Source organism: Vicia villosa, unplaced genomic scaffold (genome assembly GCF_029867415.1).
Source record: "Vicia villosa cultivar HV-30 ecotype Madison, WI unplaced genomic scaffold, Vvil1.0 ctg.001961F_1_1, whole genome shotgun sequence".
Lineage (NCBI taxonomy): Eukaryota > Viridiplantae > Streptophyta > Magnoliopsida > Fabales > Fabaceae > Vicia > Vicia villosa.
This window is the reverse complement of record NW_026705791.1, coordinates 112880-134843: the sequence shown is the minus strand read 5'-3', so window position 1 is coordinate 134843 and position 21964 is coordinate 112880. Positions and strand designations below refer to the sequence as shown.

Sequence of the window (21964 nt, the reverse complement as noted above, 5' to 3'; positions counted from 1 at the left end):
GGAAACAACGAGAAAAGAAACGATCGATATGCCAATTTTATTATCTAATCGATTCGCAAAATGCTTTAATCGATTAGAAAACTCTATTTTAATCGATTGTAAAGCCCATTTAGAAAGGTTTGGATATAGAGTCGTTGCAAGTCTTAAATGTTCTATCTTTGTTGATTTCACGAACGATCATCAATCTTCTAACCGATTATGCAAGTGGCACAATTGATTAGATATATGAAAAAGTTTTGCTAATCGATTTGCACACATATTTAATCGACTAGATAGTTAGAACAGGTTTTAGATAGATTTTTTGTTACTTGTATTTGGCTTAGAAAATTATTTTGAAGTTTCTGTGAGAGTTGCCTTGATACTGTTAGGTTACTATGTTATTTTTACAGTACTTAGTTCACTTGGATTGACTGACTGACATGATTTGACGAGTTTTCACACTTTTTATTAGAGTAGCTTCAAGATTTTGTTGGATATTATCTGTTTGTATAAGCATTTGATCTTAAGGTATCTTATATGATGCTTTGGTTATTATCGATGGTGATAAGCTATTGTCATGTGTTGTTGTCATCAAAACTTTTAAAATAAGCTCTTTCAAAGTCAGTAACCAAGTGACAATTGATTATGACATGTATGACAATCGATTGGCGTGTTTTAAAACATCAAGTTTCTTTAATTTTCCAAAACTTTCATGAATGAAAACATGACTAAATAAACTTCTAAAATCTTAGATGATGTGAGATACTTGAGCACTAAATGTTTAACCACTAAATTAATTTGCCACAAGCACCTCGATCAAAATAATATTTCCATGGCTTAGCACATGAATAGATGATTTAAATCTTTTTCTTCTTTGATCTCTCTTTCATGATAATATTCTTTTGTTTTCGTCAAAGCTAATGATGACAAAGACGATGAATATCTTCACGTAACCAACAATAATAGAGTGAGTTATTTCTATCTTAATGGAGTCCTACTAATCCATAAGTTCACTCAATCAATGGAGTTCTTAGGACGACAACCGTTGTAATAATTAAGAGAATAAATAACCTCCAAAGAGAATGTTTATGATTATGACACAACTAATAGAGAGTGGTTAAATTATTAAAGGATTCAAGAAGCTATAGCTACAACAATATTAATACAGAAAATTAACTGCAAAATTAGTAATTAAAGGATCAATAGAACTTTTTTTAAACTAATTTTGTGTTATGATTTCTAAAAATGTGAGTGAATATGTAATTATAGCACAAATGCAGAGTTGTTTTGTTGATCGCCATCACTACTTCTCTACATATTTTAGGAAATTAAAGTTTTTTTTTACAATTTTATTGTTCAATTCACTTTTGAAAAATTAAAGTAAATGTATCCAAACATAAACAATTTTATAATCATCTCACTTATACATAAAATCACTTTTCCAAAATCAATTCATTCAAAAATTAAAAGTTTGTCATTGCATAACTAAACTTATACTACAACTACTATTACACTTCCATTTCTCACAAATCACAAGCTATATGACTTAGAACTAGTAATACACTTAGTATCCATTTCTCACAAGTCATAAACTAACTAAGACTTTAAACTAGTACAACACTCAACATCCATTTCTCACAAATCATAAACTAACACAAACTTAAAACTAATACTTTGGGAGGCATAGTTCCATGGGTATACTAGACAATAAATAAATAACTAGTTACAACAATCGTCACAGATATTTGTGTTGTTGTAAGGCCCGAACCATCAAGGAAGCTGCAGAATTTTATGCATCTTTCACTCGAGATTTTTCCGTCTCCGGGCAGTTTGAGTATAACAGCCGGAGTAGTTATCTGAACAGCATTGACAAATATTTTATCCTGAGGAGTACCTTCATCTTTTTCAATGATGTCAAACATTATAAAGAAGTAAGAAATCAGTTTAAAGCTTGACACAAGCAAATCAACTTAAAGAACAAATTAAAAATAACAAGGAATATCAATCAGGTAGTAGAAAATATCAACTCTCCAAAAACAATTATTGTGGCAGACTAGCCGTGTTTACCTGTATACCAGTTTAGGCCACTTTTTCGTCCCACAAATGGCGTATAACTTCTGTTTTGCAGCTTCAACTTCAAAGGTATCATCAATATCGACACAACAGTCAGGCATCGTGGTAGTGGCAGGTAGTAAGCGTTCTAGTTTATGCAAGGCAGCCTTGGCAGCTTCAAGTCTTGCAATGTCCTTTTGATCTGAGGAAGCGGATGCAACCAACTCTCCGTCAACATAGACATTGGCAATGATTTTGGCATTATTTCTGTGTTGTTCTATGTCAACTTTTTTACCATTCTTTTGGCAGATCTAGTAAAGCATTGTCACCGGTTGTGGTTTTTGTTCCAAATCTTGCAGTGTAATTATCAGCTCCAAAAGACCTCTTATTATCTGCCAACAAAATATTACAAGCATGAATAATGCATAAACTCCTCTAACCTATTTACAAATGAATAAACAAATCTAAAAAGTTTAGAAATAGCCATACCACCCATTATTTTTTAAGATCAAAATCCACGTCAACATAAACAGCAGCAGCAATAGACTCGATAATATCAGCAAGAATCTTCTGAGCTTTCACCGATCCACCATACTTAACAACAACACCATCATCCTCAGAATCAACCGCTTCAGCAAACTCGTTAATCATATCAACAATAGAAAGCGTCTTATGACGTACATAACGGTGCAGACCATTACGAACGGCAGCGCGAGAGCGAGTTTCTCATTGCTAACATTAGTAAAAACATGCCACATTTGCATAACCACCATCATTTATTGTATGCTTCAAACTTCAAACTATTAGTAAAAACATTAAACATATAAATTCATCAATATAGATTCATTGTTCTCTAACTTTAGGTTGATTACAATGGTACTATCTAAATTGTAGCATGGAACTCGTAAAGTAAAAAAATAAAGTAAAAAAGTCAAAAATAACATGACAAGGAAGCAACTAACAGCTAAATAAATCATTAGACAAATCCATTTTTGTGCTCCATTTTAATATATTTTTTTGAACAACATATATTTCCATTGAAAATACACGGTTAAATTTCAAAATTCAATAGTCCCATAAGTCCATCAATGCAGTTTTGAAAGTTTTCTTTTGGACATTTAAACTTTTCAACAATGTCATTGACGAACAATTGGGAGATATCAGATTTTGACCTCTAACAGTGCATTTTCCAATAGAAATATACATTGTTTAAAAGAAAATAGTAAAATTAAGCACAAAATAGATCTATCTACACATCTCAGTGTTATTTGTTTACTGATTTTTTTAACTGCAGAGACTACTTTCCTTTCTCGTGTTATTTTTGATTTTTTTTAAGTTTATTTTTGATTTTTTTAATTTAAGAGTCATTTCATGCTTCAATATAAATCTCCAGTACAATTATAATGATCATAAAGTTAAAGAATAATAATTTTATATTGATAACTTATTTATTTCATGTATTTACAAATAGTTTGATCTTCAAAATAAATTTTATTAATTTTCATTTAAAAAATAAAAGTTGATTATTAACTTTCTATTAAAAATAAATTAGAAACATAATAAATTTTAAAATGAATTATACAAAATATGTTTTTTAAAAAAAAATTAGTTTCTCTATGATTTTTTCGAAAATACCTTTTTAGATGCACTGTGATCACACCAAAACACGCTCCAACTTTTTTTTTAAACCAAAAGAAGAAGATATCATTAAACAAAAAGAGAAGACAAATTACACAAGGGGGATCAAACCAAGACCCCTTAATGACAAATCCTAAGTCTAGGGATAGACGACTTGTCTAGCAACTAATTAAGAGATGTATCTCCAGACTCACTCTATCAATTTTATTTCTAATTTAACAACTTAAGGATAAGTCCGAAAGAATACATTCAAATTTGTGAAATGCATAACCACCATCATTTATTGTATGCTTCAAAGCTTTAGTAAAAACATTAAACATATTAATTTATCAATATAAAATCATTGTTCTTTAACTTTAGGTTTATTACAATGGTATTATCTAAATTGTAGCATGGAACTAGTAAAGTAGAAAAATAAGGTAAGAAAATCAAAAATAACATCACAAAGAAAGCAACCGCAGCAGCTAAAATTAATCATCAGACAAATCCATTTTGTGCTCTATTTTAATATTTTTTTATTGAACAACATATATTTCCACTGAAAATACGCGGTTAGATTTCAAAATCCAATAGTCCTATAAATCCACCAATGCAATTTTTAAGTTTTCCTTTAGGCAATTAAACTTTTCAATAATGCCATTGACGAGCAAATGTTGGATTTATCAGAGGTATTGGATTTTGGCTTCTAACAGTGTATTTTCCAGTAAAAATATACATTGTTAAAAAGAAAATAGTAAAATTGAGCACAAAATGGATCTATCTACCAATCTCAGTGTTATTTGTTTAATGATTTTTTTTTAACTGCAGCGACTACTTTCCTTTCTCGTGTTATTTTTTATTTTTTTAAGTTTATTTTTTATTTTTTTAATTTAAGAGTCATTTCATGCTTCAATATAAATCTCCAGTATAATTATAATGATCATACAGTTAAAGAATAATAAATTTATGTTGATGAACTTATTTATTTCATGTATTTACAAATAGTCTGATCTTCGAAATAGTATGTTAAGAAGAGAGTGTTGCATCATAGATAATATAAGTTTTAGACAGTAATCTTGTAAATTACCTTCAAGTAGTGCAGAGTGCAGCCCTGTTATATTATATAATACTAGTAAAGCAAAAGCATACGATGCACATGCCCGGGGACTAATCTGCAGCTGTATGAAAATAGGTTAATCACAAAGCTGAAATCACATAGCAGAATCAACTAAAAGATAACTATATATAAGTTAAATTACATCAATTATCAAATTTGAAGGAAAAGCTAACAGCCATTATAGGAGTTTAAATGTCAAACCTTTGGAGGTTCATCTCATCACATGTTATAAAGTGATTTATGGCTCCAGCAAGTAGACCAGTACCGTCTGAAAGGAGAATGAAACATGTATTACACATGTTAATGATTTAGACATTTCATAAACAATGAAGAAACTGTGATTTAGGGCTTGTACCAAACGCTTCTTTGAAAATTTAACCTAAATTTAACTTTTTTATTAAATAAACAAAGTCAGATTTATATAGATAAAAACTAAAGACTTTGTTGGTAGGATTGACCTATTCTCATTCTTAATTCTTAATTGTGTGATTGTTGGTAGGATTGACCTATTCTCATTCTTAATTGTGTGATTGTTGGTAAATTTGACCTATTCTCATTCTTAATTGTGTGATTGTTGGTAGGCCTAAACATTTTAGTAGATCGAAAATTCAGTAAAAATATTTGGAAACAATAACAACATAATTCGTTTAATATAAAATAAATAAAGGTTGATTATTAATTTCACTAATAAAAAGAAATAAAAATTGAAAATAATATTAAAATGTATTATGGCTTTGAATGGTATTTTTTAATTTATATTTTATAAATTATAACCTACAAAACATTTCAATGATGAAGCTGACATTTAACGTAGATGTCTACAAATATCTTCCACTTCTCAACACAGGAGCTAACCTAAAAATATTTAGCTCAATTTCTTGAAAAGACTACTTGTGCGTCACATCATCATAAGCCTTGGGCAAAACTGATTTGGGTCATCCACCTGTCTAATGTGGGATAGGCCCAACTAATACCCATTGCATATATACCATATGGTGAACAACAAAAATGTATGACTTTATTTAAAACACACTTTACCTCGTATTATTCACAAACATACTTGAGCATTATAGTGCTAACCTTGCAGCTCCACCCCACGTAACCGCACTACACCTGCGCCTATAGCAAGTTATTTCCTCTATTCTTCTGGCGGGGACAGATGGCCCTCTACTCTTTCGTCGGGGGCAGATGACCCTCTGCTAGCTAGACATCCCGGCCAATAGCTAGTTTCGGGCAGTCTCCCAAGATTCCTAAACATACTCATAGAATCCTGGCAGTCACGCATTTTGGGCCTAGCTCTGCGATCCAACCCAAAGATGTGGACTAATGTAAAAACCCTTTCATTTGAGAGGGCCAGGTAACACAATTTCAAAACCTTGAATCACTAAAACGTATTTGTGCTCCTACTTACTTGATCGTCGGAGTGCCTTGTAGGTACACCCCTTCCTCCTCATCATCACCAACATTGTACAGACGTCCCTGGCCCATCTCTAGTTCTGATAAGCAGGTCAGATCAGTGTCGCCGACTGTGGAAATTATTTCCTCTCCCCGTCTTCTCCTCCTCAGCGAATAAAGACCAAAGAAATTTTCAAGAATCGCATTATGGCCAGTCACGACGATGACCACAATGTTTACTCCACCGTTCTTTATCTCGAGCGCAAATCCGACCTCGACCTCGCTAATCTCTTCTTAGAGGACGTAGTCCCCCATAAACAGGATGGTGATACTGCTTCTCCTTCCTCATAAGGTGCTCGCGACCTTGGCTCCCTCAATGATATTATAGAGGGATGTGGTGTCTACTACGATATACTTTACCTTTATGGTTTTGGCACTTGCACCCGAACCAAAATATTGTTTCGAGGATGATATGACCTCTAACCTGCATCTGTTCGCCCCTATAGACCGATCTAAGACCCTTGAAAAGATTCAATGTTCTAGGGATCCATCATGAGCCCCTTAAAGATGCTCTATAATAGGATGTCTAGAGAAAATCATCTTAACATGAGTAGACATATAATCCTTTTGAAACGCATAATTGTTAAACTTCTACTCTTTTTAAACTCTCTGCCTCTTTCACATTCCAATATCTTCTTGTCTATCCTTCCTGATTTTTTCATTAGTCGAGTCAGGTCGAATAGTAACTATAATCAATTCATATTATTTTTCAACTATAAGTGTTAATAACAATGCGTCTTTACGAGTTGAAAAAATCTATAAAAAAAATAATTCATATATTAAACCAACTGATCTTAAATATACTTCTGCAGTAGTAAACACCTTAATATAATTCACAGACAATTAGTGTATTATAACATCATCCTACATAGCTTAATTTAAGAGAAGAAAAAAATAAATTCCACATACTTCAATTTTTGGAAATGTCGTAAACTTCCAAAATATTCAAAAACTGCTGTATTTTTTATTTTTGATTGAAGAAATAAAATGTTTATTACATTTCAGATATTTCAAAAAAGTGTAGAAATAAAGGCATTCCGGAAATTTGACTAATTTTAAAGATAAGAAAAAATATATTTTTCTTAAAATTGTACTCGTCTCAACTCGTGCTAAATGTTTTGGATTTTAGTGTATATTTTGCATATTTCAAGATTTTAGGAGAAAAAAAATTAACTTTCGGATCAAATATGGAGTAAAAAGTGGGAAATAATAAGATATATTGAGAACAATAATTTTTTTATGGGGTATGGAGTATAATTAGGGAAGTGCCTAGAAGATTACTCTTTTATTTTAAGCTCAAAGACCAAATTTCTCGTTGCAATTATTTATAGGCTTAAGTTAGCTTTGGACAACTAAGCCCAACGTTTACACCCTTATTAGGAGGATTTATCATGACACTCTTCCTATTAAATCTAACACCCCAATTTTACATATTGAAAAAAATGTTCTTTCAATTATGTATTCCATCTCAAATTTATATTTGGTTTAAAAAAATTTACTTTCAAAGAAGTTATAAAAAGTCAAAAATCCGGTTGTACATTTAAAAAATACAGTTTACTGATATAAGTCAAAATTTCATGTTTTTATCGGATATTTAAAAACCTGATTTCAATTTTTACTATATTTTTAAAAATCTAATATGTTTTTTTATCGATTTCTTTTAAATATCTTGTAAAATGCGAATAGCACATATATTTGTAAACTTATAGTGATTTTTAAGATATTTTGAAAATTTGATATACCGTATTTTAGCCCTCTTCTAAAAAATATGGTAGTTCAATACAACATGCTTTTGTTATTCGCATCTCAGGTGAATGTTTTTTTACCGGTTTTACTTAGTTTTTCACCATTGATGTTGTATGTTTTACTTACAATTGTTTTTATCTTGTAAAATATTTAATCGACTTTTGGTATTTTTTATATAAATCATTCATTATATGTTTTAATTGATAGACATTTCTCTCCTGGACCGACGTGTTATCATGTGCATAATTTATTGGGAGATAACATGTTATTATTATTTTTATTATTATTTGTTCTAATATAGCAAATCAGCTCAAAGGAAGAAAAAAATAAATTGATTATGGCCTGGGAGGAGGAAACTATAAGAACTAGAATTCCTTTGAAGATACTTTTAGTATAAAATGTAAATATCCATTTATGTTGAGATCTGTGTCAAGCGACAGTGCATGGAAGATAACGGTTAGATATGGTATTCATAATCATGAACTAGCAAATAATTTACTGGGTAATGACATATTAGGCCGTTTAAAATCTTATGAAAGAGTTTGTGAATGAAATGACCAAATACAACATGACGCCAAGGTACATAGTTGCCGCTTTGAAAGATAGAGATCATAATAACCTAACGAGTATAACAATGTGTATAAGGCAATATCTATATATTCGTCTACCATCATAGGTCCATCCATGGAAATGCAACATCTGTTAAAACTAATTCATGATGAGAAATACACATGTTGAACCAAAAACAAGGAGGAACCAAATGTTATTAATGATATATTATGGATAGATCCTGAGTCTGTGAAGTTATTAGATTTACTGACATATCAATGGTTAGATTCTCTTGGCTAATGATTGGTTGGCTTGTAACCAATTTGACCTTATATAGACGTTATAGCATAACGAATGAGATAACGATACTACTAAAAGATTCTTCTTCTCCATACAAATCTCTTTTATTTACTTTGCATCATCGAATAACATTCTTAATTATTATTATCTCTGAGTAGGGTGAGGATATTGCTCGCTATCTCCCTAATAGCCAAAAGGTTTGTATCAAATTAAGTGTATGTGAGTTATGTTTAATGATGAAGAAAAAAACAGATGCATGAAGAAGAAAAAGAAGAGAGAGTGCATGAGGAAAAACAACACCAAAAGCTAGAGAGAGGGGAGAGTTTCTATACTTGATTGGCTTTTTAATTTGAAATAATATTTGAAATTTTACTAGATTTATAAAGAGAAACTCTAACCCCACCCCTTGGATCTTTTATCCTCCATGCGTGCTTCCAAAAATACCCCTCTGCTTTCGTAGATGTACATCCGGAAGCACCTTTTTTTTACATTTGCATAAATATGTTCCAGAGATGCACATACGAAACATTTCGTAAGTACATCTACGAAATAAATCCATAACCAGGAAACCAAAAAAACAACATTTGTAACGAGAAAAGAAACATTTTTTAAATTAAAATTGGTCAGTATTACATCGATAATTCTAATAGAAAATTAAATATTACATATCAATAGCCTGGTGGACGCTTGTACATCTCTAAAATTATCCTGACCGTTCTTTGGATCGTTGCTACGAACTCGAGTGAGATTTTCTTTTCAAAACCTTCATACGTTCGCCACATCGCCAAAACATCCGCTTGATTCTTGAGCTCAAAGTTGTTGTAAACGAAACGACGTTCCCTCTGTCGTCAAATGAAGGTAACTGATACTCGAGCTTCACAACCTTCCGTTTGTCACTGTTAGGTAGGCGGTATTGGATTTCTTCGATGATATCTTTGAGCGAGGTGTGTTCTTGCACTTTGATTGTCCACCTGGGTGTTCTGCCGTCGGAGTAGGAGACACTTGCGACATGACAACGGATGTTGTACTCATATTGAGACATTTTTGTATTTGTGTGAAAGACAACATTAGAAACCCCAAATTTATAGAAGATCTAGGTGAATATGGACCACACATTCTCTGTAACAGAATGTTCTGTAGGTATATCCACGAAAGGATGCTAGATGTTTTGCTTTCGTAGTTGTACCTACGGAAAAAACCCATAAATTTCCAAATAAGAGACTTCCGTAGATACATTTACGGAAGTTTCCCTGTTAGTTTTTTAACAGAACATAGTTAAATAGCAGTAGCAGTAGGGAAATAAAATACAAAGTAAAGAGTGCAATGTTATAATTGACAAAAATTATGATATTGAAATGTTAAAAGCGTGCATATATTACACTTTGAAACTAGAAAATACATCAAACGAATTGTCACCGGCTAAATCTATTGGTGGTTCCAGTTTTGACTTTTTCTTATTCGATTCTTTTTCGAAGTTGTTTAATCTTTTGAATTCGCTCATCCTATCAACAAAAACACCCGGCCACATCTCGACATCTACGGTATGATGAAGCGTCCATTCCGGTAATGTAGGTGATATGGGGCATCCCGATATGAAGCGTCGATTTTACAAGTCATCCATTACACATGATGCGATCATTTGAATTTGTAGGCGGTGTGGTGCGGAGTGGGAAAAAGGTTTCCGAAAAACCATAATGCGTTAAGTCAATGCACACCATATCATAGGCGCATGCAATAAGATGTTCCATTTTCGAGAATTTTATCCATTTTGACACAGGTGCGTAAGCGCCCATCCAAGGCACAAGAACTTCGTTAGCTGCTTCAAATTTAACTTCCTCTCCATATAACCGGGTATACGAGTATTTATGTGTCTTCAACTCTTGGATGACTTGATGACAGACAAGTGTATGACTACCCTCTCCATTACCAAGCAACGCCGAGACGGCTCAGTAACCGCAATTACCATTCCCCTGTAACATCTACGATCTGCTCGATGTAAGGGTGCATAAAAATTGGCATCTCTTTGATGAATGGAATTTTTGGCGGAATAAGCATCTCTTCAATGATTGGAATTTTTAGTGGGATATGTGTCAGAGCCGGTTTGCTTATGTGAGCTCCTTTGTTTGAACTTTTTTGAGATTTTTGAAATTTAGGAGTCCGTGAGTCGGGAAAAAGTTTATCGACATGCTCACAATACGAAGCAGCACGTGTAGTCGAGTTTTCATCCGATGTAGGCTTCAATTTCTTCAGAGCATCCTTTGTCTTAACCGGTTGAGAAGGCGTTTTCATGTCGGTTGTTTCGGGATATTCAATCTTCCGCAATTGTTCTTTGATGAGAAGTTTCATGTTGTTATCGGCCATCGAAAACCTCTCTTGTATCACTTCCAATTAGGACGGAATAGAGATATTCAATTTTTCTCCATCGATGCAACCATCATAATTAAAACTAAGTCTTTTCCAATGAGGGATAACTTCGTTCATTCATATTGGCTCACCTAGTCTCACTTTTTTAGTAATAACACAAGCACACAGGAGACCATACGTTCTAGTAATAGTGCAACCACACTTTACACTATCAGAACCAACAGTTTCACCTCGCTTGGCCTCGTGAAAAATAAAGTTTAACTCGGCCCGAGACACATTTCCGATTAATTGAGAATAGAGAATATTGTCCCTAAATTGATGTTCCAACACCGTAATGCTCCGACCAAATATGGTTTGTATCTCATTATATTGGTTTTTGATCATGAGATTTATGGTGTCTCAATCTCGACACAAGTCACCCTTGCTATTAGTTAATCAATTTTTCAAAATAGCATGTATCGATTCAACTCTATTGGTGGTTGCATTTCCAAGGTGTCAGACATTATCAGTTCATGCACATACAAACTTCTCCTTCACCTTATCAAGAATGGTGCTTTCAACATATTTCAATAAATCAGGATAATTTTCACACACTTTTCGAAATTGAATGAAGGAATCGGCGTATAATTATTTTGTCAACGAATTTACAATATGATTCCATGTATCCATTATTCGTTCAACAATCACACCGAGCTTCACCGATTTTCCACCTTCGGTATCTACTTGTTTCGTCCCGACCACGAATTTAACCTTACTTCTCACATTACATGTTATGTGATATCGACAAAGTAATGCATTAGAAGAAGGAATTACCTTTGCCACCGCATTCATCAAAGCGGTATCGCAGTCCATAACAATTGCCTTGGCATCTCGACTTGTTCCTTCAAAAGTGACTGACACACCTCTAATGTCCACTTAAAATTATCCTCTTTTTAACACTCCAAAAAAGCAAAACCAACAGCGTATGTCTTCTCAGTGGATGTAACACCGACCATCTCAAATAATGAAAGTCGATACTTGTTGGTCTTGTAGGTATAATCGAGAAGGAGCACTGTCGAAAAAGTGTTGAACAACTTTATCGAATCCGGATGAGTCCAAGAAATATCTCGAACCGTAACCCCATCGTCGCAAGCTCTATAGTGCGAGACGTATTTGTTATCATCCAACATCCTCAATAGTTGTTGCATCTCACTTCTATCTCCCCTAACCGCCTTATTATTGTGGTACCAGATGTTATACACTTGCCTTATATTTGATATGTTGTCGGGTTCATTTCGTTTCAATGTGGAAAGTATATTTTTTGGTTGGACAAGATTCAAGGACATGTCATTAATACATGTCTTCTCTTCCGGATTGAGCCGACATACACTAGGATGACCTTGTAATTTTCCACACATGTCATGGTTTTGCAAACCACAAATAACACTAAAAATCTCCATTTTTGCTAGCCACCATGTAACCACGAATTTTAAACTGACACTCGCATTTTCTAGTACTCGTGTCATCTCTTTTAAACTTCCTTAGAGGAGGATGGTATTTCCCACTTCTTTCACACAACATTGTTACGAAAGAGTTTCCTTTTGCCATACCATTATCCGATATTCCTATTACTGCACTGAAACCAAGGTTAGTTGCATTCTTACGAATCCATGTGAGCATGCTTTCCCGGTCATCAAACTCTTGCTTGTTATTAAAGTCACCACCGACATCTACCGCCTTTACGACTACCCCTTCAACATTTGGAGAAACATCCGCTAAAGGAACTAATTCTCTTGAGATATTATTGGGGTGCACCATACCTATTCGTAACCAATAACGCAAAATTACAAGACTGCTGAAATAACAACACAGACATGTTCTGTAGATGCACCTTCGGAAGGTGTTCATCTTCAACACGTTCCGTAGATGTACCTACGGAAGCAACGTAACTTTTTGCAGAAAAATGATGCATAATGTGAGTAATGCAATGGATAAAGATGGCTATTTACCATAAATTCAGTCTTCTCTTGCTCCCTTTGATTTGTTGCACCAAAAAGTTAGAGCTTTTGAGTGGAAAATGATATTGATGAAGTAGGGTTTTTTATGGTGGTGAGAGTGAGTGTTGAAGAAGAAATGTAACAATGGGGGAGTGATCATGCTGATTCAAACTATACCGGATACTTTTGTAGATACATCTACGGAATATTCTGGCTCTAAGCCATTCCGTAGATGTACCTACGGTACAATCCCTGAACTGAATTTATGTATATTTTTTTCCAACATACACTAGTTTAAAATGCTTCCGTAGATATACCTACGGAAAAAACTAAATTTTTTTATAAAAAAAAATGCTTTCGGATATACATCTACTGAAGCAGAGGGTATAATTGAAATTTCGCTAGATGACTAAGAGATTCAGGGGATGGATTGAGATTTTTTCTTTATGAAGCATGTCAGTGAATTTGAAAATTTTAAAATAATATTAAAATCTTATAAAAATTTTGAATAGTTTTGATTACCAAAATTATAGGGATACACCATAATTTCAAGAATAAATTCTTGGACAATTCAAATATATGTATTAGATTGTTTAAAAGGTATTTCACTTGAACCATAATATTTATCATATGTATAAAAATAATTTATTCGAAAATTATTGCTACTTTAATTTCTAATGAAATTTTAACTATTTATATTTCAATCGTACAATCTAATTAATTAAAATTTATTTTAATTAATGTTATATAAATTACTTTCAAATTATTATTGTTTACTTTTTATTTATAACAGTAAAAATAATTAATATTAAAATACCTATTGAACACAATTTAAAAAGGTAGTAAATAATGTTGAAAGGTTAGGGTGTAGAGTTGGATATGGAAAGTACGAGAACTCTAAACATTTTTTAAAGTGCAAGTTTTTTAGTCAAATTTAAAACTATGGTTTGCAATGACTAAAAATTTCATGCATTCACACTACTATAAAAAGAAGATTTATCATTGTTGGAGAAGGATTCCATGGTGGTCCGTGGTAACGAATGGTGTGGTAGTATGTGTCATCTTTACCACTACGGGCTAATAGTCGTGATAAAAACACAATAGTGTGTAACATATCACTATGGTTGTATAAATCAATTGTAATAATAGGTTGAGCTCAGGAATTCGATACCCAACGCTAACATTTTTCCAGATTTCTCAATATTTCACTACAGTTGTTACTTCTAATCATAATGAAAGATGAAGGGCACAATATTTCACTGCAGTTATAGATACCAATCGTGGTGATATGCTCACTTGAGTTTATTATACCTTATGTGAAATGCTTATTTCATCAACTGTTCACTAACCGTATTATTTTTTAATTTGATTTAGAAATCAATAATATGACAAATTAAATTATATTTGAAGGACAAATTACTAATCAATGTTTTACGAGTTTTATACAACCCATTATTCATATTTTTCTCTTTGATGGTTAAAATTTGTTTCAATACTTCTAATTTTTCAACTAACACTTTCTTCTCTACTAGTTTATTCAACAAAGTATTAATTACTTTGCAGACAAAACTAGCAGTGAAGAAAGTGATAGCAGAAGAATTAGAAGCATTGAATCAAAGTTTAGCCTTTAAAGAGTAAGATATAGATAATATGCTGCAGAAAGCTCGTAAAATATTGATTAGTGTAAGTTATTTTCTAATATAACTTAATATCTCATTTTATTATTTTTAATTCAATTAGAAAGATTATATATATTTTGCGAAGGGTTGGTAAAAAACTAAAACCACATACGATATAATAAACTCATATTCTAATGGGCTGAACAAAATGAAAGTTGCAATGTACAAAAAGTAACATTAACAATAAAAATATCAACATATCTCAATAAAAACATCTAAAATAACACAAACAACAACATTCTTCAACAAAAACATAAATTTACCTTAACAAAACAACAACATAGCTCAACAAAAACAACAACATACCTAATAAATTGATCAATAAAAATAAGGGTTAAATATACAACACCCTCTTGTAATATTAGCCCCTGGTAAAGTTTCTCTCTAGCTGCCTACGTTACAGTCCACGTGGTATTTTCTTTTAATTTTTAATTATTTTTTAAATACACGTGGAATAAATTTTTAAAAACAACTTTTTTTAACAATATATTTTTGAAAATTTTTTTTATAATTTTGTTACTGTTTTTATTATGGGGGTAAATAAATATTCGCTAACATTACAGGGGTGTTGTATAAGTTTACACCTTCATAATAAAAACAGTTTTAAAATTTCAAAAAGAAAAGGATTTTTTTAAAAAAAATTAAAAACTAAAATTTCCACATGAATTTAAAAAATAATTTAAATTAAAAGAAAGTACCACGTGGACTGTCACATAGGCAGTTTGAGAGAATATTTGCTGCAATGTGGCAGTCAGGGGGTAATTGAACGAATTTAGATATTGCAAGGGATTACAATTTTTTTTTACCATAAACTAAAATCAAACATCATTAATATTGCAGGGGGTGTTGTATATTTAACCCTAAAAACAATAACGAGTTTACCTTAACAAAACCACAACATACCTCCATAAAAACATTAACATACTTAATAGAAAAATCTACAATAACACAAACAACAACATTTATCAACAAAAGTAACAACTTACATTTACATAAACAACAACTTACATTAAGAAAACAACAACATATACCTCAACAATAACTTAAACCCTTTACTTATCTCAACAAAAATAATAATATAAAGGAAAAAGCTAACATGTGCTCCAAGGGCACAAGTTAATAATCATAATATAAAAACTACAATCTCATCTTAACAACAAGAAAACAATAATCCTAGGTTGGATCAAGACAAATGTTTCACGTATATTTTGAACAAGAAAAACACGAAAAATATTTTGAATAACAACAATATCATAATTCATAAAATGTTTCACGAACATACCTTTCATTGAAAAGATTCGTGAAGAATGAAGACAAAGAAATGATCTATTTGTTTCCTCTTGTAAGGACTCGTGACTTATTTTCTTGATTCATACTAGTTGGAGATGTTATGTTGGAGTTTTGAGAAATTGGGATGAGGTGAGAGAAATCAGAGTTTCCCTTGAGCGCAATCTGATCGCAACTGATATAAGTTAGCTTTTATAGATAATATATTACATCACGGTTGATAAAAAGAACCGTGGTGAACTGCTATGATATTTAACTACGGTTGTTAATATAAACAGTGGTAAAACATATTTAATTTTTATTTGAAACTAAAAGTTAAGTCAACACATCCTTTTTTAACGAAAAAACATAAAATTGTATGTATTATGTTTGAAGTGTGTCACTACTTCACGTATCATAACGGTCATTTAATTGAACTGTGACTACGGAATTTAAAAAATAAATAAAAAGTGTTTCATAAATATATATTATTTTAGTTGGTTAAATTATCATAATAAAAAGTGTTACAAAATATACTTTTTATATCGTAATAAAAGTGTTACAAAAATATATTTTTTATAGTAGTATTAATAGGACAACATTTATGGTGGTTCTTATTTTTTTAGCAAGGAGATTTGTAATAAGTTATTTTTTTTTTGATACAAAGATGGGCCTAAGCCCAAAAGAAAGAAAAGATTACAAGAAAGAAACTCGAGAGCTTGCATCTCCCGAGAAATCCTTAGTTACAAGGGGAAGCAGGGAATCCGGACAATCTTGAAAGAAATGAGGTCTAGGATCATGAAGAGAACTCTTTTTGGCCATATAGCGTCTGCACATCTATTGGCCTCACGGAAGACATGGGTGAACTTCACAACTATATTCTCCGCAATAAGAATCTTTAAACTTCTAAGCAGTCCACTAGCTACTCCATTCTGACTACTCGTATCATTGAGCTTCGCAACGATGTTTTTGTTGTCTGACTGAAGCTCAATCCTATTGTAACCTTTTCCAATGGCAAATTTAGTACCTTCTAACACTGCCCACAGCTCTGCTATCTCACTGCTACAAATTCCAATATATTTTGAAAAGCCTCCTATCCAACAACCTTTGTCATCACGCATGACACCTCCACACGTAGCAACCAGGTTATGATTAACAGCGCCATCTACATTAACACAAATCCATCCAGGAGGTGGAGGTTTCCACATTACACTAGTGACTACTTGGTGCTGGGCAGTAATCACGCGATGCAGCGCTGCACTCGCTCCATATTCCTTGGCTTTCACAATCACCTGCAAATGAAGATTGTTCGGCATAACAAAGGATTCGTCATGAATCCTCTTATTTCTCCAATACCAGATGGTGTGGCAGGTTGTGGCCCAAATGTCACACCAATTGAGATCCTCAAAAGTGTTGAATTGCTGCAGCAGATTATCTTGAATCCAGTCCTGCATATCTAAGGAAAAGAAGTCATGCCATTTATCTGTTTTAACGAGATTTCTCCAAATAGTAGTAGCAGCTTGACAATCCCTCAAGGCATGAATCATATCTTCAGCCTGATTATCACAAAGATCGCACCATGGTGCACAGAGCATCAGCCTGTGTAAGTAGGAATTAGTGATTAGTCTCCCGTGATTCATCAACCAAACAAAGGATTTAACTCGCTCAGGAACTTGCAAATGCCAAATCTTCACCCAAATATCATCAACTGTTCCATGGTTCAGCCCTGCAAATAAATTATAAGCACTTGAAATGGAAAAAACATTATTGTTAGAGATCCTCCAAATGCAGCTATCATCCCCAAATTTTTCATGAGGAGGATGAATTGCCATTATTTCCCCAACTGTCCTCTGGTCAAACATCCTACTCAGGAGCGGCAAGTCCCATGAGTTAGTATCATCAACCAAATCTACCACATTTTCTAACAACAGAACTCCATTATGCCTATTTCTTATAGATTGGATCAAACCCGACTTGAGCCAGCATTCGTTCCAAATGTTAACATTCCTACCATTCCCAATTTCTCAACCTCTTGCTGCCTGAAGCATGGGCCAAACTTTGACAATATTCTTCCACAAATGCGAATCATGTGCCTTAGCAAACACTGAACCGCGACAGTCACTCCCTCTGCCATATTTGTTTCTCACAACCTGGCACCAAAGGGCATTACTACCTTCCATCATCTTCCACCCAAGCTTTGAGATGCAGGCTTGATTCATATGACATAAATTTCTAAGGCCCAAACCTCCCAATGCCTTTGGTTGAATAATTGTGCTCCAATTTACCGCATGAATACGTGTTTTATCCTCGCTATTGTAACACCCCTCTAATAACCCGCGGCATATAGACAATTATTAATCAGAGTAAACATACAAGAGGTGTCACATATCATAAAATAAATAAAGACACACGTCGGTACATATCATGCATTCACTGAAAACACCTGAGATTATAACTCATTAATCAATTCATGTTTTACACAGCGGAAATATTTCATCAAGTCAAACATCCATCATTAATGTATAAGACTACAAATAACAAAACAAAATAGAGTTATAATCTAACTCCAAAACAACGCGTTCCCAGTGTTACATCTACCAGAGCATGACACTGACACTATAACTAAAAACCGACTTATGAGCTAATCCTCACCAAGTCGCGCCGCTATCCTCAATCTGAAAAGGGCAACAAGTAAGGGTGAGTCTCATCACAGTTAACCAATGTTATTGCATCATAAATAATAACATTTCATAGTTATATCATTCACCCAATTGTTTCATATTCAGACAATCATCAACCACACATCCACAGATAAACAGACAAGTCATCATATAACGTATATAATCATGTTATAAAACAAATCATGCACATGTATGAAACTGACACTATGCATGTGGTACCAACATCACCAGTGGACATCATCCACCGACCGATCTATCATCATCCAGATACGGCCCTGCCAGCACAGATTCCACACAATGGGAATCTTGCCCTTCACTGCATCCTCTCATCTTTAGGATACAGCCCTCAACTATGATTATGAATGCATGCAAACACATATATATAACATACCAACATCATCATCTCACTATGAGTAGCATCATCTTTACTCATACATCATTATACATCATCATCATCAAGTATGTTCAAATATATGTACAATTGCATCATTCAAATAAAATCATATATTAATCAATCATACGATTTATCTCATCTTAATCATCATAAATCAGAAATCATTCCAAACAGATCAGCATTATAAGAGTTACTCATCACTGAACTCTTTAAATCACAAAACAACAAAACTTTGCAAGTCACGCTGGCCATACGCGTACCATACGCGTACCAGCAGAGTCAGAATTTCACAAAACACACACACCATACGCGTATCATACGCGTATGAGCAGAACCATTTTTCCACACAAAGCACAAGCATACGCGTATCAGCCTGCCATACGCGTACCTGCCAGTCACCATACGCGTACCATACGCGTATGAGCAGATGGTGCAACCTAATGCACACTTGGGGAGCGTATCATGCGCGTACCGTCCCCTCCATACGCGTACCGTACGCGTATCATACGCAAATGGGCAGCAGTTCACAGAAACCTGCAACTTACCCATTCGTCTTCCTCGCGATTTCACCTGTACAGCCTGCGATTTGGGTCTAAAAACCAAAAAATTTCAAATAATAACATCACACAATTCACCCAACAATCACAGTGTATGATTCTATAATCGAATTCATTCATCATACTCTAAATCCATTCAGTTATTAGGGATTTAACAGCCACAGATCCAATCTAAATGGTGAACACAACAGAAAATCCAGAATACAGAATCAATTATCCAAACAACACTCCTAATCGACATCACTATCCATAACACGATAATAGAGATTAAATGGAGAGTCTCCCCTTACCTTAGACAAGAGTTTTTGATCCTTGGTCTCTCCCTCTACAGCTCTCCTTCTCGTTCTTCGTGTTCTCAACCCTCTGTTCTTTCACGTTCTTTCTTCCTTCCCAAATCCAATTGTTTTATGAAAAATAATAATTTAGTAAAAAGGATTATAAAATCACCCTCCCTCTTTTACTATTTACTCACATGGCCCAAATGCCATAAACCATTATTTTCTATTATTTCCACAAAATCTTTATAATTCTAATTATTAATTCAATATTCCAATTAAATTAATAATAAAATTATACGGGTGTTACAATTCTCCCCCACTAAAAGAGTTTTCGTCCTCGAAAACATACCTCAGGTAAAAAGTTCTGCATAAGAGTCCTTCATCTGACTCTCTAGCTCCCAGGTAACATTGCCTTCAGCTGGTCCTCCCCAAGCTACTCTGACCAAAGCTATTTCCTTGCCTCGCAATTGCTTCAGTCTTCGGTCTTCAATCCTCACAGGTAAAGTCTCAACCGTCAAGTTATCTTTCACCTGTACATCATCTACTTGGATCACATGGGACGGATCCGAAATGTATTTCCTCAACTGAGACACATGAAACACATCATGCAAATTTGCAAGCATCGGCGGTAAAGCGATACGATAAGCCACTTCTCCCACTCTTTCAGAAATTTGGAATGGTCCAATAAAACACGGAGTCAACTTCTTTGACTTCAATGCTCGACCAATCCCCGTCATAGGAGTAACTCTCATAAACACATGATCTCCCTCTTGAAACTCAAGTGTTTTCCTCCTCTTGTCATGATAACTCTTCTGACGACTCTGAGAAGCCTTCATCTTCTCTTGAATCATTTTAATCTTCTCTGTAGTCTGTTGTACAATTTCTGGACCAATCACAGCACTCTCACCAGATTCGTACCAACACAACGGCGTCCTACACCTCCTACCATACAAAGCCTCAAACGAAACCATACCGATACTCGAATGATAACTGTTGTTGTAGGTAAACTCAATCAAAGGCAGGTAATTATCCCAAGTACCACCTTTTTCCAACACACAAGCACGCAACAAATCTTCTAATGACTGTATCGTCCTCTCAGTCTGTCCATCAGTCTGCGGATGATAAGCTGTTGAATGCAGTATAGGGCAAGCAACAAAAGAAAGATTTGGAAATATTGATCCGGGAATTATCGTCCACAGAGATGGAGAGATGCCATTCAATAGTTTCTATGATTTCGAGCTTTGGATTGAATGAGAAAAAAGTAAACAAAGATATAGACAGGAAAGAATAACGAACACATTCTTAGAAGAGAAATAACTTATCAGGAATGTTAATATATTCACTCTTCACAAACATACACTTACCAACCCGTTATACTCATCTATGTCATCACGTATCTCTCACATAAGCGTCCATCTCTGGAGCACAAACGAGATCATCTCACAACTAAGGTTATCTCTAACGCGAAGTCGTGAGAACATCCGTATTCTCGCGTCGGCGATCTCTCGCGCGCCGCTCAAACACGAAAGCATTACGTACAGATACAAACGGTGAATGCTAGCTCTAAATCTATCTCTAGAGTTCAGAACCAACAGATTATCATCCTAGATAAGGATTCAAGAAGTTTATCTCTAAAGCACCCTAAATCCCCAGCATAGAGCAAAAATCCAGGATAATATCAACACAGATTTGTAAAGCAAGTTAAATATAACATTATAATCGGTAAATATACATAAGATTCGAGTAACTATACAAACAAACCCAACACAAAAGAAATACACAGAGAATAGAAGAGATAAACCAAACATCTCGCGGTTTGTCAGCTCCGGTTGATGAGAAATCCACCTCCGATCTTCCAAGTGCATGACCCGGTGTTGTTTTCTAAGCTAATCCTAATCTAAGAATGAAAATGATGGAGTTGGAACCAAAAACTCTCCAAAACCATCCTAGAAAT

At 33.8% G+C, this 21964-nt stretch overlaps 2 protein-coding genes and 1 pseudogene across 2 annotated transcripts; all 3 read right to left on the bottom strand.

Annotated features, from left to right (window-relative positions):
- Window positions 1–1559: 1559 nt before the first annotated feature.
- On the bottom strand, window positions 1560–2804 carry LOC131637288 (ribonuclease 3-like protein 2; annotated as a pseudogene).
- A 9307-nt stretch (window positions 2805–12111) lies between these two features.
- Window positions 12112–12576, bottom strand: LOC131637287 (uncharacterized). Its single transcript, XM_058907870.1, has one exon. The coding sequence runs from the start codon at window positions 12574–12576 to the stop codon at window positions 12112–12114; it is 465 nt and encodes a 154-aa protein (XP_058763853.1).
- Window positions 12577–12604: 28 nt separating this feature from the next.
- LOC131637286 (uncharacterized) lies at window positions 12605–12976 on the bottom strand. The gene has a single exon (XM_058907869.1). It carries the CDS (start codon window positions 12974–12976, stop codon window positions 12605–12607), a length of 372 nt encoding a protein of 123 aa, XP_058763852.1.
- Window positions 12977–21964: the final 8988 nt, after the last annotated feature.

Coding starts and splice junctions, on each gene's coding strand:
- LOC131637287 (XM_058907870.1), bottom strand. CDS start 12,576: ATGTGTGGAAAATTACAAGGTCATCCTAGTGTATGTCGGCTCAATCCG.
- LOC131637286 (XM_058907869.1), bottom strand. CDS start 12,976: ATGGTGCACCCCAATAATATCTCAAGAGAATTAGTTCCTTTAGCGGAT.